The sequence below is a fragment of the Macrotis lagotis genome, chromosome 7 (genome assembly GCF_037893015.1).
Source record: "Macrotis lagotis isolate mMagLag1 chromosome 7, bilby.v1.9.chrom.fasta, whole genome shotgun sequence".
NCBI lineage: Eukaryota > Metazoa > Chordata > Mammalia > Peramelemorphia > Peramelidae > Macrotis > Macrotis lagotis.
The window spans coordinates 63,785,793-63,805,528 of record NC_133664.1 but is presented as its reverse complement, the minus strand read 5'-3'; the positions used below and the strand labels follow the sequence as shown (position 1 = coordinate 63,805,528).

At 35.2% G+C, this 19,736-nt stretch overlaps 1 protein-coding gene across 13 annotated transcripts in view; it reads right to left on the bottom strand.

Annotated features, from left to right (window-relative positions):
• The window catches only part of KIAA1217 (KIAA1217 ortholog), a 564,114-nt gene that overhangs the window by 130,727 nt on the left and 413,651 nt on the right, over positions 1-19,736 (bottom strand). For all 13 annotated transcript variants that reach the window (XM_074192996.1, XM_074192997.1, XM_074192998.1 and 10 more), the window contains 2 exons: positions 5,602-5,800; positions 2,023-2,116 (listed from right to left, as the gene is read on the bottom strand). In XM_074192996.1, the coding sequence (XP_074049097.1) occupies positions 2,023-2,116; positions 5,602-5,800 (293 nt within the window). The remainder of the gene's footprint in view (positions 1-2,022; positions 2,117-5,601; positions 5,801-19,736) is intronic.

Sequence of the window (19,736 nt, the reverse complement as noted above, 5' to 3'; positions counted from 1 at the left end):
AATAGGAGCATCAGTGAGAAAGCATTTGGTTTTCCCCCAACAAACAGGTTAGTATTTAATCAGAATGAAGCCCACTCAGAATAAAGAGTCACGAGGGTCTCATCCAAATGCACAATATTCCCAGAATCTCCAAGCCAAAAATCCTGTTTTGTGATAATCAATCTTGTGCATATGGTTAATATTTGATTCTATATGCTTTTCCTACTAATCTTTATGTAGGTCTCACATCTGTTTGGGAGTTAAAACAGGTGTCCTAACCAGTCATTAACATGATTTTTCAGAGACTATTCTAGGGCTGCTGCTACATGAGAATGGCTCTAAATCCCAGAAAAGGAATATGAGCACTGATAAGGCTACATTTCCAAGGAGGCAGAGATGCCAGGCAGCAAAGAGACTTGTGGAAACAAACTTAGCCTTCTAGAAACATCCCTGACAATGAAAATAGCAAGCTAATAAAATGTGAGAGAACTCACACTATCCAGCCTTCAGTCATAGGGGTAAACTCAAAGACAAACAGATCCCTTCTGATACATATTGACTCAGAAAAATCACAAATTAACATTATCTATGCTGTATTGCATTTTTCTTTACTTTTTTATATTTCCTAATTACATTTTAATCCAGTTTTGCTCTTGCAGGGAATATTGTTGGCTACATATTTGACACCTCTGAATCATATAGTATGTTTGGGCAATTATAAGACACAATTGTCTTGATACCATCTTGTTTTACATTTAAAATACAAACACAATAAACGTCACAATCCTAAGATTTACAATGTTATATAGCCAGTGGTTGAGTGAGGAGCAGACATTCCTCAAAATTAAGAAGAAAAAAAAACCCACCATGCACTCATTTCCCATAATAAGTCATCACTCCTATTCCACCCTTTGTGGCTACATATATATTCTTTCTGGAGTTAATGGAATCTGCTGGCTTCTCTTGCTTGTATCCTGACCCAGATAGATATTCACTCTCAAATAACAATTTTCTCATGGTAGGGAACTTCATTTCAGCCAAAGGGCAAGTAGCACAGTTCCTTGTAACTCAACTATAATAAAACCATCTCATCTCATATCGTTCCTCTGCTAAGTTCAATAGGTCAATTATCTCATTTTAAACAGAGCAAACTCCTAAATCTGAGGGGCAGGGAGCGGCTTCCTCAGCACTTGGACCAGTGTTTAATGAATGTCTTAATACTTCTTGGAGTAGCCATGAGATTTACCTAAGTTTCATCCGCCTTCATTTTCCCATCAAAACTAATCTACTGGATTTCAGACTTTCCTATGAGCCTTTTGGGAATTCCCCAATCATGGCAATTTCTCATTCATTGGTAAGGATGCTTGAAAAGGGGCTAATCTTCAGTGCCCTCCACCAAACTGGCATGTTTGGGACAGTTAGCATGATTTAAAGTATCAGTAACTGGAGGGCAGAGACTATTTCTTTTATATTTATATACCCAAAGTTTTGCCCCAGGACAGGTGCATGGCGAAAGTTTAATAGATGCTTTTTTCATTCCTTCATTCATTTATTCACTTAGAAAACTGAGACCTATAAGATCTCATATGTGGATACATCAAAAGCTTTTACACAAATATTTGATTCATTCTCTTTTGAAAGAGGGGAAAAAGGAGAGCCGCCATCTTGATAAGGTTAAGACACAATAAAATTAAAGTTGTCTTAAGTTCTTTGCAAAATGGAGTTTAGGCTCCTTTTTTGGGTCAAGGAATGAATCTCGTTCTTAGATATAACTCAGGACATGTTGTAAATTATACAAATGTCAGTTATTTGGTTCTAAGTCACATGGAAGTCTGAAAACTGCTGTTCAACTTTTATTGCAACAAGCTAGTGAGTCACTGAATTGGAAGAGTAGCAAGGACTTTCCAATGGCCCGGGAGGGTATGTGAACATGCAACTAGTTTAAGACAGGAAGTCTGTCTTAAACTTCACTTTCAGGAAGAAAATGACTTAACACACACACATATGAAAAGAAAACATTACAAATGGAATTCAGGCACTTACCCTCATATCTCCATTCAGAGTTTTGGGCGTGTGATTGAACGCATGTGCAGGATCCTTGTTGTAAACTTTAAGGAAGGACCTGTCCTGAATGTTCCTGGAATCAAAAACATCCATAACTATAGAAGATGAAAGGAGTTTTATTTTAGCCATTTCTTTCACCTGCCCTCAGAAATCAGGTAGAAGATATCCACTGATAACCCAGCTACAGTTGACCAGACCAAAAATATAAATAACAATAACAAAAAACACAACACAAAAATATGAAGAAAAAAACAACCTTCTAGCACAAAATAGTCAAGCACAAAGTAAAATATAAGGGAAAGGGAGGACTTTAGTTCTTTTCCCCAAGGGTAATTATTCAGGCAACCCAGATCCCCACCCACACATATCAGGTAGCACTTTCCAGATTCTGAGTGTGGCATGCTAACATTTTCGAAAACAATAAAGCTCTAATATTTACAGTAAGTTCAAAGGGATTCAGTTAATATTTAAATATTTAAGTGTTTGCTTTGGCCAAACGACTTATTTTCTACTTATCTGATGAATGCACACAAAAGAAAAATGGTTTGATTTTTTTTTTCTTTCCCAAGGAACTTCATCAGACTAAGAAAGAACATTTGTTTGTCGTCTTAAAAAAAAAGTCCCACAAGGACCAAAACTTGGTAGAGAATATAAAGGACTTTGGATCTAAAACTCACATATTTTTAAAGTATGTTTTCTCTTCATCATCGACTTTAGAATTATATTCTACACAAAAGAGAATGACTCTCTTTGCCAAGTAATCAAAAGCGATTTGGGCAGTCCTTGATACTTACTGGTGTTTGTAATTTTTCAGGCAAAAATACTTGCCTTTAACAATTAAATGATGATGATGAAGATGATGATGATGATGATGATGATGATGATGATGATGACAATAAATAATACTAATAGCAACGATAATTGACATTTACAAGGGACTTTAATGTTTGCATTATCTCAACAGAATCTTACAACAGCCTAATGATGTAGATGATAACAATTATTATTATTTCCATTTTACAGATGAGAAAACTGAAGCTCCTAGAGATTAAGTGATTTGCTCATGTTTATTCAGCAAATAAGGCTCAGACAGGATTTAAACAGTCTATTTTACAAAGCCATTGCTGTTTCTACTTTTCATAACTAATACTAACAGTTCCTGGGGTGGGAGGTGAAATTCCACCACAGATACTTCTTCCCAAAATCCTAGGTCTGCTATGATATAATCCTTTCTGTCTGCCAAAAAAAAAGATTATATACAAAAATGTCTTCACATCTTATCTCAAACCATACCTTAAAATAATTTTAGAAATTAATAATCTGCATCATATCCATCAGATTCACTGTTCACCCTTATCAGCAGAGAGAATCTGCAGCTCAGATCAAGTCTCAGCTCTTTCCAAACCATGACTCTTTTCAATTTCATTGTCAGAATCTTGAGAGAATTTGAGCAGGAGGCGAAATTCCTTTCCTCCAGGTGCACTCCACATTTAGTGGACTGATCTAAATCATTGGGATTATTGGTTTTGGTTTTAACTGAAGGGAAGGATTCTTGCACTAGTCTTGCTTCTTTCCTTTAAATATCCCTTCATAACGGATCCAAAGCAGTGATTAGCCTGAACTTGCATTCTTACTTTGGTTTTTAAATCTTAGAAAGTATGGTCAAAGAAGGACCAGATATGAGTATTTTTTAATAGCAAATCCAATATTAATGAAGCTAATTGAGCAGGAGAAACTTATCCTCTATATGAAAAAAAGTTCCAATATATTTTGTCATCATGCATCAATCTCTCTTAAACTCTGATAAAAATATTAATAGTGATTTAATGGCTACTCCAAATGGATAATGTAAATCCGTGATGAATTTGGAAATAGCATATTTATTCATTGCAATTAGGTCCATTACAAAAGCTATCAAAGTACAGCTTATCATAGTATTCAGAGCCAGGTAACAACAAAAGTACTTGAAGAGGGAGGCAAATCTAGACAATAAACTTGTAGAATTTCTTCATTTGGTGAAGAAGGTTTTACTTCAATCCACTGTAAGCTTCTTGAGAGCAGGGATTGTCCTTGTCTCTTTTTGTTTCCCTAGGACTTAGCCTGGCCTTCATAATTTTACATATTGGCTACTAAAATGTCTTCTAAAAATGAAATTCTTAGGTTCTTTGATTTAGTAATCAAATCTTAATCATTTACTAGTCTGATTGTGTAGACTGCTTTTTCTTTTCCTTCTTATTCTTTTTATTTCTCTTTGATCGTTTGATGATTCACTAAAGAGGCATGGGAGGTGAGAAGTAAATCTCCAAATGGCACCATTTATTTCTTGCAATAAGTTGGAAAAAGAGTAGTCTTCAGGGCTATGCAGAAACTATTATACTGACTCAAATTAGATTTGGAGATTAAGCAGATTTCCATTATCCATGTTAGCTGAGTTCTCCAGTCTGCACAATCAAGAATCCACTGAATATGGTTACCATTCCTTTCAACTCCTCCAAGTGTAAAAGATACACTATGTTTGTTCTAAACAGCATAACCTACACAGTTCTACCACTGAACATATACTTTTTCAGGATAACATGACTATTTTATGTTTAAGCTTATGTTTTATAAATTTAAGGGTTTTTTCCTGACAGCCTTATTAATAATTCATTCTAAAAACAAATACAAATTTCCTGATACCCATGAATATTTGAACAAGGTTTTTCAACATATAAAGCTTCAATACCAGATGCGATACCTGTACCTTAAGGCTTTAGTCAGTCTTAAATGCTCTAAATTACTCATAGGCTTTGGCACAAGCCTAAATATGTCAACCTTGATAATTGCAAGTTATTTATCGGCTGACATCTATTTTGTGCCAGAGGCAAGGCATTAAAAATATAACAAGATCATACTTTGTTTTGTCAGTAAAGGACCAGGTTGGCCACCAAGAAGATCCCTAAGGTTGGGATGCCAGAGTAGTAGATCTTATTCTAGTTGGGTGGATTGTAAACAAGGGGTACAAAAGAAAAAGAACTGAACTGAAGACATTTCTAACCCTGTCTCCACTGATGTGACTTTTGATGTTTCTTTGGGAAAATCACTTAACTTTTCTGGGCTTTTCTCTCTTTGGCTAAAAAAGAAAAAAGATCGGGTAGGGTACAAAGAGCTCAGCTTAAGTGAACATTACCAGTGCTAACCTCGACTGGGGAAATCTATTTCTTCTTAAGTCACACTTCATTTGAGTTTAGAAACAAATTCAAATTCAATAAACATTTATCAAGCTCTGTTATTTGCAAAGCAAATACATAGACAAAAACAAACAAACAAAAAAATAAACCTACCCTAGCCCCTACCCACAGAAATTTTACAATCTAGCAGTAGTGAATGAATGCACACATATGTGAATATAGATTGACCAACTGGTATGGAGGATGTTTGTTAATTGGGATAACAATAATGACTGATCTCCCTAGGACTATGAGAGGAATAAATTCAAGACAAAAAGTGCTCTGGGCAAGTTATAAGAATGCAATGATAATATAATGAGTTATAAAGAGGGTACACACCACAACTTACCTTACATCATTTAATTCATAGTACACGTTCCTGCTTTCATCTTTGATGTAAATTGCTACACTTGGAGATTCCAGGATTTTCATGGTGAGTTGCTGAGGAAAGGCACTTACAAAGAGGGCACGGATCGTGTCTGCACTTGTGATTTCATTCGGCATCCGAAGCTGCTTTGTTTCTTCTCCATACTGAAGATATAAAACACCTGCATGCAAACAAAAAAAGTCCCTTATTAGATACAAATCAAAACCAACCTTGTTGGGAGGAATCATATGAAACATGGCGTAAACAAAGCCATTTCCCTCAAACCACACTCGGGCATGTTTTCCGTATGGTTTTGGAAAACAAGTAATGAGAGACATATGGTTGGTATTTCCAAGAAATGCAACTATGTGATTACCACACAAGTACCTTTTACTCTCTGGAGATGAGGCAGTGCTAGAGAGGCTAATTTTCATCTATTTTTAAACCAAATTTTTAAACAAAATCACAGGTCTTTTAAACCAAACAAAATAACTTAACTAACTTCTGGGAATCTAGAAGAAAAGATCCTCCCCATTTCTCCAGGCTCATTTTCTCCATTTTTTTCTTCACACTAATTAAATAGAGCAATGAATACACCCTTTAAGATGTATGATAGATAGATAGATAGATAGATAGATAGATAGATAGATAGATAGATAGATAGTTGGATAGATGGATGGGTAGATAGAGATGGAGATATATATCAATATAGATATATATCAGCATAGGTATAGATTGAAATTTGAATTCATTCTTTCATGTATTTGTTAAGCCCTACCAGAAAGTCAAATAAAATTCTTTCACTAATATTTTCTCTTCTTTTTCATTTATAGAATAAAATATTTCTATAACATAGTACAATAAAATTGTACGTGTAATTGCACATGTACATGAAATTGCAATTCTATTTTACGCAACTTGCTAACAATTGTTTCAAATATTTTTTAAGAAGGAAAAGTTTACTTCAGTTCGGTGGCACAATACATTATTTATCTAACATTTTTAGTAATACTTTAGGAGTAACAGCAAAGTCCAAGGATCAAAATCTTTCAGACACAAAATAGGGTAAGTTGGTCATCTAAGGAAGTAAAATATAACTCTCAGAATTTTACACCTATTGAGAAACTTAAGAGATCCTTCTGTTTTGAGATGAATTTCATACCTTTTACCAAAGAATAATAGTTGGGTATAAATGAATCATGGATTTAAAGGCTGAGGGGAATCATAGGATTAAATATGTAGAGCTGGAAGGGATTTTAGAAGTCATTTAGTTTATATTTTCCACTGTAGAGATGAGGGAATTGAATCTAAGAGAAGTGAAGTGATTTTCTTTTTCTTTTTCTTTTTCTTTTTTTAATTTTATTTATTTAAGGCAATGGGATTAAGTGACTTTCCCAAGGTCGCATAGCTAGGAAATCATTAATTGTCTGAGGCTAAATTTGAACTCAGGTCCTGCTGACTCCAGTGGTGCTCTATTCCCTGCACCACCTAGCTGCCCCTATGAAGTGATTTTTCTAAGGTCACAAAATTGACCTTAGCAAGGTAGCAGAGATAAATGAGATTTGAACCCAGGGCCTCTGCCCCTTTCTGTTGTCCCACTTCCCAAAGAGAAACATGAAATAGGGCAGAATGACAAACTAATTTCACAAACCCACTATTGGGCAATGCATTCCCTAATCTTATATAGAGCTAAAAAATTTGGAGACTGTAGACATGTTGTGTGGTAGAAAGAGGAGGCTTTAGAAATCTCATTGCAAACCCCAGACTTACTACATATTTCCTGTGTAACTTTGAGCAAGTCATTTAACTTCTCTGGGCCTCAGTTTCCCCCTCTGTAAAATAAGGAGGTTGGATTAGATGGAAAGATGGTCCTTTACTGAACAAAGAGCAACATCAAATCATATTTGCTTGGCTATGGCTCAATGAAATGACAACTATTTCCTTTGCCCTACATTCTTGACCAAATGACCAGAAGCAAACCAGAGAGGATTCCTTGTATGGCTCATTCAATGATTCATTCTAGGCACAGAAATCTTATGGTCTGCCTCCAGCTGGCAGTTGGTGGGTAAACTTTTAGGAATTGAAGGGAAAGGCTTTACAGTAATCCCACCCTCTGCTACATATTTCTCTCTAAAGAGCCTTAAGGATTGCAATGTTCAGACACTGAAGGAGAAGGCACAGTGACTTTCCTTCATGTTAGAAAATGTTACTTATTAATGTCAAATGCAATAGAATAGGCAACCAGTTGAGGTGTGACCCATGTCCATCACTTTGATGGGGCTTCTGCAGAGAGGCATATTTGTAACTTAACAGTGATGAAATACCAACTGGTAGCACTCCAACCTGGTCTGGCAATAATTCATCCATCTAAGCCCAACCCGAAATGCTTTGTGCAATCAAGGGTTATTGGGATTGGGGGAAGATTCAACAGAGAATTTTGATCATATGAATTTTATTTGTGCTAAACCTTTATAATTCAATATAATCAAAATTATCCAGTTTTCATTTTATATACTCTGTCTTGTTTGATAATAACCTTCTCCCCTCTCCATAGATCAGACAATTAAACTATTCCTTGTTCTCCTAATTGGCTTATGGTCATACCCTTCATTTCAGTTTTAGAAAAACCTGTACCCGTTTCAACCATATATATATATGGTATGAGATGTCAGGTTATACTTAGTTTCTTCCATACTATTTTCCATTTTTTTTCTGCAGTTTTCATCAAATAATGAATTCTTATCCCAGAAGCTATTACTAGTCATTTACTACCATTTCTTTTGTTGCTGGTATGTTATTGTTCAGTCATTTCAGTCATGTCTTCATGACCCCATTTGGGGTCTTCCTGGTAAAGTTACTGGAATGGTTTGCCATTTCCTTCTCCAGCTCATTCTAAAGGTGAGGAAATTGAGGCAAACAGAATGAAATCACTTGCCCAGCATCACAAAGCTAATAAATGTCTGAGGACAGATGTGAATTCAGTAAGGGGCCATTCCTGATTCCAGGCCTAACACTGTACCTACTGCACCACCTAGCTGTCCCATTTCAGATTCATCTTACAGAACATATATTAAAAAAAAAGTTAAACTGCACTAAGACTTTTGGGATACCCAAGATCCCCAGTATCTTTCTTTGTCTGGTATTGCTACATATTGAATGGCATGGGCTACAGATAGAGAATATATAATGCGAGGTAAAGTAGGTAAAATACCTATTAGGGATGGAATACTATTGTTCTATTAGAAACCAGGAGGGATGGGAATTCAGGGAAAACTGGAAGGGTTTGATGCTGAGTGAGATGAGCAGAACCAGAAGAACACTGTATACCCTAACAGAAACAGGGGAGTGATGATCAATCTTAATGGACTTGCTTATACTAACAGGGCATCAATCCGGCACAATTTTGGTATATCTGCGATGGAGAATGCCATATGTATTCAGAGAAAGAATTGTGGAATTTGAACAAAGACCAAAGACTTTCTATGTACCTTTAATTTAATTTTTAAAAAAGTCTTAATATGTAATTCTGCTATATCTCATACTATATGTTTCTTCTTTAAGGATATGATTTCTTTCTCATCACATTCAACTTAGATCAGTGCATACTATGGGAATGATGTAAAGACTAACAAACTGCCTTCTGTGGGGGGTAGGGGAAGGGAAGTAAGATGGGGCAAAAATTGTAAAAGTGAAAATAAAACCTTTCTAAAATTAAAAAAATAAAATAAAATACCTATTAGGAATACATTTCTCTGAACTATTATAACCAATACTATATATTTCTGAATGCACATAGGTGTTGTAAGGATCAAAGGAGATGACAGGAATTCTACACCTTAAATGCTAGTTAGTATTTGCAGTCTTCAATTTGTAAATGAAACCTGTTTAAAAAGAATTCATTGGTGAGGCAGTTGTTTGGAATTTACATGATACAACTGTATATGTATACACATATTTTATATATATATATATATATATATATATACATATATATATGAATATCTCTGCATGTATATACAATAAAAAGATAAGAGGAACAATACTTCATACAAGAGTTCCAGAATAATCTAATAGACATGAGACAGTATGAATGAAAGTTCTGAATGTCCCAGATTTTCTGAGTTGAAGATGGGTTCTTTTACTCATGTGTAATGTTCTCAATAATATATGACCACAGGATAACAGATTTAGAGCTGGTAAAGACCTTGTAAGTCTGACACCTCCTTTTCTAAGATTAGGAAATGAGGTCCAATGGCTTGTCCAAGGTCACACAGGGAACAAGTGGCAAAGCCAGTGTGGATTAATTATATTACTGTGCTTTTTTCTCAAAGCAGTTTCAAATACTTATTCCCCCCAAATGAGGCTGTTACTGATCTCCCAAACTGTTAGCATCTTTCCCTTCACAAAAATAATTGTCTTGTATTTATGGATTTTCCGACCTCCAGTTGTCTAATGTAATCTCTCAATTATCTTGTCTGGACCAATTTACAGGCAACTATCTCCCTCATTAGAATGTAAGCAACTTGAAGACAGAATTTTTTATGTTCTTTTCTTTTCTTTTTTCAAATTAAATGAAAATATAGTTTTGAATATTCATCTTTTTTGTAAGATTCCTGTCTCCCTCCCTTTCCTCCCCCCTTTCCTTATCAGTGAGTAACTTGTTATAGATTGTACATGACAATTGTGTTTAACAGATTTCATATTAGTCACGTTGTGAAAGAAGAATTACAACTAAAGGGGAAAAAATGAGAAAAAAATAAAAAAGTTTTATTTAAATGAACATAGTATACTTTTGGTCTGCATTCAGAGTGACAGGGAATATATTTACTTTTTTTCTTTCCAGTTCTAGTGCTTAGCATAATTTCTTATTTTCTTTTTTTAAAGATTTTGTTTAGTTTGAGTTCTACAATTTTCCCCCTAATCTTACTTCCCTCCCCTTACCCCCAACAGAATGCATTTTGCCAGTCTTTACATTGTTTCCATAATACACATTGATCCAAATTGAGTGTGATCATGTCCTTATCATATCCTTACGGAAGAAACATAAAGCATAAGAGATAACAAGATCAGACAATAAGATATCAGTATTTTTCTAAATTAAAGTTAATAGTCCTTGGTCTTTGTTTAAACTCCACAGTTCTTTCTCTGGATACAGATGGTATTCTCCATTGCAGACAGCCCCAAATTGTCCCTGATTGTTGCACTGATGGAATGAGCAAGTCCATCAAGATTGATCATCATCCCCATATTGCTGTTAGGGTGTACAGTATTCTTCTGGTTCTGCTCATCTCGCTCAGCATCAGTTCATGCAAATCCATCCAGGCTTCCCTGAATTACCATCCCTCCTGGTTTCTAATAGAACAATAATGTTCCATGACATACATATACCACAGTTTGCTAAACCATTCCCCAACTGAAGGACATTTACTTGATTTCCAATTCTTTGCCACCACAAAAAAGGCTGCTATGAATCTTTTTATACAAGTGATGTTTTTACCCTTTTTCATCATCTCTTCAGGGTATAGACCCAGCAGTGGTCTTAGTATAATATTTTACACAGAATAAGTTCTTTAAAAATGTTTGTGATGGATCAGTTGATATCTATTTTGCCCATAGTAATATATGTGTGTATATTTATCTTTATCATCCATCCATCCATCCCTCCATCCATTCTATCTATCTATCTATCTATCTATCTATCTATCTATCTATCTATCTATCTATCTATCATCTTCCCTGATAGACTACAAGCTTTTTTCATTCTGTGTATTCACAGAATATCCTGCAGTACTTAGCACAAGACAGATGCTTAATAAAAGATGCTTCATTCATCTTTAGAACATTCTTGTGAAGTAGAGAGGGCAAGTTATCTCAACTAATTTTTCAAAGCATAAAAATGGGAGTTTAGTAATTTGACTAATTTCACACATTTGGTCTAAATCTACAGATCTGAATCTCTCATGTCTTAGCTTTGTACTCTTTTCCATTAAACCCTTGCCCGGTAGTAAAAGAAGAGTATCCTGTTTCACCAGTGTATAATGGGGAATAGTTAAAAAGTAATGAAAAACTTTCACAAATATTCAAAAAAATAATACAAGGCCAGGGCAACACAAAGTTATTAGTAACTTGGGGCTAGTTTCGCCTTCACAAATAGCAAACTTAGAAACTTTCCCTCACAGAAGTAGTTCTCCAGCTCTAAAATTTGTGTCCCTGTTCTTGCTAGAGTCCATTCGGTTGCTGCCTGTAGCATCTGCTGCTCCTTCTGTAGAAACCAAGAGAGTGTAGGAGTCATCCAACATGGACAAACAGGAAATGAACTCTTTCTACTGAAATAGTGGGAGGGTGGGTGTGGTGGAGAATGTTTCCATGGTTCCTTGCTGGATTTCTGATTACATTTTCCCATAGATTCCATATTACTACCGTTCACTTATGTTAGAGGTAAATAGCATTGACTATTGCCATTACAAGGGAGCCAGGTGCATTAGAAGATAGAATATAGGATCTGGAGTCAAGAAAACACTTCTTGAGTTCAAATCTGACCTCAGACACTTACAACACATGTGACTTTAGGCAAGTATCTTATAATCTTGTTTGCCTCAGTTTCCTTGCCTGTAAAATGAGCAGGGGAAGTAAATAGTAAACCACTTCAATATCTTTGCCAAGAAAACCCCCAAATGGGTACATGAAGAGTCAGACACAACTGAAAACTGCTGAACAAATCTCCATTACTGGAAGATTCCCCCCTCTTCCTAGAATCTCTTATTTCCTTCAAGACTCAGTACTTACAAACCCTGTCCTTAGTTCTCCAAAACTTTGGGTTTATTTTGCATATTTATTTATGTACCTGTTGTCTCTTCAGCTAATAATGAGTATTGGCTTCTTGAGTACAGGACAATTTCTTATTTTATTTCTTCTTTGCATTTCCCATAATGATTGGTGAATAAAAAGGGCTTAAGAAATGCCACCTTAATGATTTCATGATTCCATTAGCAGCACAAGCATGATATGGATGTAAAGGGTTGTAAATAGTAGGAATAATCCAGTTTGGGGTGTCATGGAATGAGTAAGATAAAAGTAAACAATTACACTGCTGGTGGAGCTGTGAACTCATCCAACCCTTCTGGAGAGCTATTGGGAACTATGCCCAAAGGGCAACAAAAATGTGCATACCCTTTGACCCAGGAATACCACTACTGGGTCTATACCCTGAAGAGATGAGGGAAAAGGGTAAAAATATAACTTGTACAAAAATATTTATAGCAGCCCTGTTTGTGGTGGCAAAGAATTAGAAATCCAGTAAATGTCCTTCAATTGGGGAATGCCTTAGCAAACTGTGGTATATGTATGTCATGGAATACTATTGTTCTATTAGAAATCAGGAGGGACGGAATTTCAGGGAAACCTGGAGGGATTTGCATGAACTGATGCTGAGTGAGATGAGCAGAACCAGAAAAACACTGTACACCCTAACAGCAACATGGGAGTGATGTTCAACCTTGAAGGACTTGCTCGTTCCATCAGCGCAACAATTGGGAACAATTTTTGGCTGTCTGCAAAGTAGAGTACCATCTGTATCCAGATAAGGAACTGTAAACCCCAGATGTCTTATGGTTTGATCTGGTTACCTCTGAGAATTCTGTTCTCTTTAAGGATATTATTTCTCTCTCATCACACCCAATTTGGATCGAGGTACAACATGGAAACAAAGTAAAGACTGATGGAGTGCTATCTGTGGGGTGGGGGTGGGGGTGGGGGGAGGGAAGCAAGATTGGGGGGAAAATTGTAAAACTCAAATAATATCTTTAATAAAAATTAAAAAAAAAAAGAAATCATGAGTGACTGGAGTTCAGAAAAGCCTGGAAAGTCTTTCATGAACCATTGCTGAGTGAGGTAAGCAGAACCAGGAGAACACTGTAAACATTAACAGCAACATTGTGAGATGATAAACCATGATGAAAGCAGCTCCTCTCAGCAGTTGAATGATCAAAGACAATCCTAAGGGACCTGTTCCTGAAAATGCTATCCACATCCATACAAAAATCTATGGAATCTAAACACAGAGTAAGGCACACTATGTTCACTTTTAAAAACTTCTTTGATTTTTTTTCTTTCTTATGGTTTTTTGTTCCCTTTAGTTCTAATTCTTCTTTCACAACATGACTAATACGGAAATATGTTAAACATGATTGTACATGTACAACCTCTATTGGATTGTTCACTGCCTTTGGAAGGGGGGGATAAGGAAGGTTGGTTGGAAAAATGGGAAACTAAAAAACTTGTAAAAAGATGAATGTTGAAAATTTTTGCATGTCATTGGAAAAAATTAAAATTTTAAAAATAAAATAGAGGCAATTTTCTGAAAAAAAATAGAAGTAAACAAGGGATTGAATTTCTCATAAAGGAGTCAAGATTAGGAAGAGACCCTAGTTTATTCATAGGAGAAGTGATAGCCTTGCAAAGTTCCAATATGGGGAGGAATGGGAGTTCACAGGGAAGACAGGGATAAGACATAAGGAGAGATAAGGGATAAGGAATGATAAAATATTATAATCAAGTAAGGAGAATGCTTGTGGGTGATGACAAGGATAAAAGTATAATCATTTCAGAGCTATAATGGAAGAATAAGCTATGAGAATTGGAAAGATTAAGAAACTGAGGAGCTGGAGTATAAAAAAAAAGAAATGTTTTCTGATTGACAGATTGAAATGGGCTTTTAACGGCTTGATCTGGGACTCTAATCAATTCCTATGACATTGTCCATATGGCAAAAATCTGTCTTCCAAAAATTCTGTTCCAAAAATTGCCTTTGAAATTTCTGTCCAGTGACAAAGGACTCATTTCTAAAATATAGAGAGAACTGAGTCAAATTTTTTTTTAAAAAAAAGCCATTCCCCAATTGACAAATGGTCAAAGTATATGCAAAGGCAATTTACAGATGAGGAGATCAAAGCAATCCATACTCATATGAAAAATTGCTCTAAATCATTACTTATTCGAGAAATGCAAATTAAAGCATCTCTGAGGTACCACCTCACACCTCTCAGACTGGCCAATATGACCAGAAAGGACAATGATCATTGTTGGAAGAGTTGTGGGAAATCTGGGACACTATTACATTGTTGTTGGAGCTGTGAATTCATCCAACCTTTCTGGAGAGCAATTTGGAACTGTTCCGAAAGGGCAACAAAAATGTGCATATCCTTTGATCCAGCAATACCACTACTGGGTCTATATCCTGAAGAGATGATGAAAAAGATTAAAAACATCACTTGTACAAAAAAGATTCATAGCAGCCCTGTTTGTGGTAGCAAAGAATTGAAATCAAGTAAATGTCCTTCAATTGGGGAATGGTTTAGCAAACGGTGGTATATGTATGTCGTGGAACACTATTGTTCTATTAGAAACCAGGAGGGATGGGAATTCAGGGAAGCCTGGAGGGATTTGCATGAACTGATGCTGAGAGAGATGAGCATAACCAGAGAAACATGGTACACCCTAACAGCAACATGGGGGCAATGATCAATGTTGATGGACTTGCTCATTCCATCAGTGCAACCATCAGGGACAATTTGGAGCTGTCTGCAATGGAGAATACCATCTGTATCCAGAGAAAGAATTGTAGAGTTTGAACAAAGACCAAGGACTATTAACTTTAATTTAGGGAAAAAAACTGATAACTTTTTGTCTGATCTTGCTCTCTTATACTTTGTTTCTTCCTTAAGGATATGATTTCTCTCTCATCATTCAGTTTGGATCAATGTATATTAATGTAAAGACTGGGAAATTGCCTTCTGTGGGGGGGGGAGTGAAGTAAGATTACGGGAAAAATTGTAAAACTCAAAATAAATAAAATCTTAAAAAAAAAAGAAATTTCTGTCCAGGATCTATTTTTAAGATGGAGACTACACATACTGGTCACTTAAGTGGTGAAGATCAGAAAAGACAACTTGTGAAAAGTTCAGTGCAACCTTGAAAGTGTTAGGTAAATGTTATCAATGATGATGGTGATTTTCCTTATAAATCTCACCAAGTAGTTGACTGGAAGGATGCATTTTAAAAATATACTGGATTAAATAATGTAAATAGAAGAGTCGTGAAATTTATCTAAGTGACAGACAAGTCATTCTATTTATTATATCAGAAAGCAGAAAACCTAACATAACATTTAAGACATATTCTCAGTGTTCTTTAAGTGAAAATACTGCATCATGCATAAAAATTTATAATATAGTTTGTGGAGGAGGAAGGGTTAGAGAAATTATATTAAGAATTCAACAAGCTCCTTTGAACTGGGTGAAATATATGTAAAGGTAAGCATAGGAGAAGATTGCTGAAAATAAATGGCAAAATACAGCTTAGGATTCGGATAACAAAGAGGTTGGTAGCTTGTAGTTTGTACACAAACATCAAACCTATAAAATAGGAATATTTTTTCAAGAAGGGAATGGGCAGATGATGGGGAGAGTGAACAAGACAAAAAAGTGAATTATCTTGCAGGAAAATGACTCCTTACTGATTTGGGAGTCCTATCATGATCAGTTAACTCTGAGAAATCAGATCACCGATTCATTAGAGCAAAGATTAGAAGAAAATATGGGAAAAAAGGAAGACTCTTACCAATAATTATCCATAGCAGACAAAATTCTTCTCTGAGAAAGAATGAAAAGTGTAGAGAATGCTAGATGCTTGTGTTTATTGGTCATTTTTAATAAAACAGTAACTTGATGCAAAGTAAAATCATAAAGTTTCTTTTCTCTTTAAAAATATTTTTACTGACCTCTCCAGTGTTCACTAAAGATGTCTTTTTCCCCCATTCAAAAATTTTCCTTTATAACAAGAAAAACATTTAAAAAAAGAAAGAAAAAAAAGAGCAGGTCAGCAATACCAAACTACATATTAACTATACCTGATAATATTTGTAATCTATAACATCTGCAGATTTCAAATTTGTAAAGATAGGAGAGAGTTATATTTTCTCAATGGTTCTCGGGAAAAGTTTGGTCATTATACATAGATAATGAAGGATTTCTTCTAAAAAGCTATCTTCCACAGAAATATTTTTGTCAATTAATATTACTTTACAGAGATAACTCTGTTGCATTCTCTTATGATTATCAAAAAAGAGAATCTGTATTTTTATAACCAGGATGGAAAATAGCCTTTGAGGAGTTAAAATGAAACATTATTTTCTAACAGGTTGGTTCTCTAGATAGTTCCTGTCTCCAAAAGACATTGTGATAACTGAAACAAGTCCCAAAATGCTATTGAAATTCTTCAAAGTGATCTACAAGCAATCAGAAATGTTTGACCTAACCAAGAGACCCCAAAAGGACAAAAAAGAATGACTACCGACCAGTCTTTGGAATATAGTTAGATCATGGGGTCCATAATGATGACAATCTTAGAAGGAAGTTCTCATTTTGCCTCTGAATTCCTAATTAAGGAGAGGAAATAAAAGCTGTGAATGTTACAGAGTTCAGAGAAAGAAGAGGTAATGGTAAAACTCAATAAGGGATGTTGGGTCAAGTGGGATGAAAAAAATCTCAAGAATGAAATTCTGAATATACAAGCACACAAATCTCACCAAGAAGAAAAGGGAAAGAGACTGTTTTGCTTAATAGGGAACTTCCTGACCAATTAAGATTTAGAAAAAAGGAGAGGTAGAAAAGAGTGGTATTAGTCCCATAGGAAACACTGTCAAAAAATGAAGCTAGTGATGAATGTTTAAGGACAAAATGGGGCTTTTTGAAAGCTATCTTGGGAGCAGGCAAAATTATGAAAGAAGGGACAGGAATTCTGCTTAAATTGGATGGGACATCAATAATGACTGAAAGACAGAGGTCAAAATTCTTCATGCTATTTGACTTCTATCTTTTTCTCTAAGGAGAAGGAGATCTATGAAGTAGGAAGGAATGAGCAAAAATAGTTTCCAAGGAGCTGAAACCCAAGATGAATAAGATATTTAGAGGGCACCAAGCTGCCCTCTATAAATTTAAATCCCCAGAAATAAAGAAACTTAAAGAAATATAGTTACATATTAATATTATATTACATTTTTTGCTAAGTGATTTGCATTCAGTATTTTAACTGAGTCTTGTAATAACACCATGAGGTGGAAACTACAGAGATCATTTTTCTAGTTTCATAGACAAGGAAATTGTGGTTCACAGAGAGAAAAATCAAGTGCAGGAACCATTAAGTCATACTATGTCCCAAGGTACTACAATAACTTGTGGGAAATGATTGTTAAATCACTGTCATAGATCTTTGGAGAATTGTGAAGAATCATTTGAGTTGGGAAGGGTCTGGTGTTTGTAAAATAGAGGCTGACAACCTTGACTGAGTCCTGGAAGATTTTTTTTAAACAAAATATTAATGGGATGCTTCAAAAAGATTTCCAAAAGGAAATTATGATCACAAAAGTCAACATGTCTTCATCAAGAACAGGTCAAGCAAGTCTATCTCATTTCTTTTTTTTGGACAGGATTACTAGATAGATGATGAGAATGCTATAGACCTACTGTATCTGGATTTCAAAAAAGCACTTAGAAAAACAAAGTCTTAGTGTTATTCTTACAGCAAAAATGGGAGAAATATGGGCAAGGCAAAGGTTCAATTAGGTTGAGTGGGAATTTATTCAACTACTAGTAGTCATCCAATGTATTATATATTCATATGGGGAAGGGGTATATTTCAGTCTTACAAGGATCTAGACTTACCTTTCTCTGCTCAACATTTTCATTAATCATTTAGAGAAAGATCGAGGTGACAAACTTACCAAGATGATACTGAAATATTATATTGAAGGAAAGGCTTAGGATATGAAATACTTTCAAGAAGTCATAATGATAGTTAAAAATCTGAAAATACAATGTAATTAAAAATGAATGCAAAATCTTAAAAATGGTATTCAAAAACTGACTACATGAGCATAGGTTAAGGATGTCGTGGCTAAATAATAGCTGATGTGGAAAAAGATGTGATATAGTGTGATATAGGGCCAAAACCTTCAACTGAATGTAGGTGACTCTCACTGACCCCTGGTTACTCTACATCTAAAATTCTGTGCTCAGTCTGGAGCAGTCTGTTTTAGGGGAAACACAGATAAGCTGTAGATCATTCAGAATAAGGGAATTAAGGTTCACAGAAAAATCAAGTATAGGAACCAGAATGGTAGATGGACTGTTAGCCATGGATTCTTTTAAGGAACTTGGGCTGTTTAGCCTAGAAAATCTAGTGGGGATAGAAAAGCTCTGGTGAAGAGGTATTCAATTTATTTCTCTTGACTTTATTGGATAAATCTGGAAGAAGTAGATGGAAGGTGCAGAGACACAGATTTAGATGTGGGGAAAGCAAGACTATCCTAACTACCAGAATTATACGAGTTGATCAGATTGCCTATACAGGTAAATGGGTTTCCCATCTCTAGAATTCTTTAAAGGGATGCCAGGTTGTCAGAGAAGTTGCAAAGAAAATTCTTGATTATATATAGTTTGAATCAGATGACCTCCAAATTTGCTTTCAATGTTGAGATTCTGTGAATTACTCTATTCCAAATAATACCTATTACATAGAACACATGGACATGAACTAAGAGTAAAAAAAACAGTGGCTCTTGATCTGTTTCCAAGAATTTGCTTATTTTACATTGAAATACACAACTTCACTGGAAATTTCTATAGGAATCTCAAGCTTGGACAAAGCAATAAGAATTTGGAGATTACATTTGCCTTTTCTACATTGAAAGAGGTTGCTAGAAGAATTTTACAACAAAAAATCAAAAACACAGCAAGGAAGACTGAGATTAAAAAAAAAAGGTACCAAGAACAAAAGTATAAAAATTTTAAAATCCATGGTCCTGGAAGAAAACAAATTAATTTTAATGGTCATATGAAATATGTACTTGTAACAAATTTTCCAAAACTTGGTTTGTAAAATCTAGACTTTGGGAAGTTGTGCTGTATCTAAAGGTAAGAGCTGTTGTCACTTCAGAGATGGTGATATTCCTGAGTCACCAATAATACAAAATCTGGGGACACAATAATTGCAGCTATTAGAAGAATGAAAACTTGTTGAAGTTCATCTGAAAAATGAGTCTTCTTTGGTATTATGTTCTA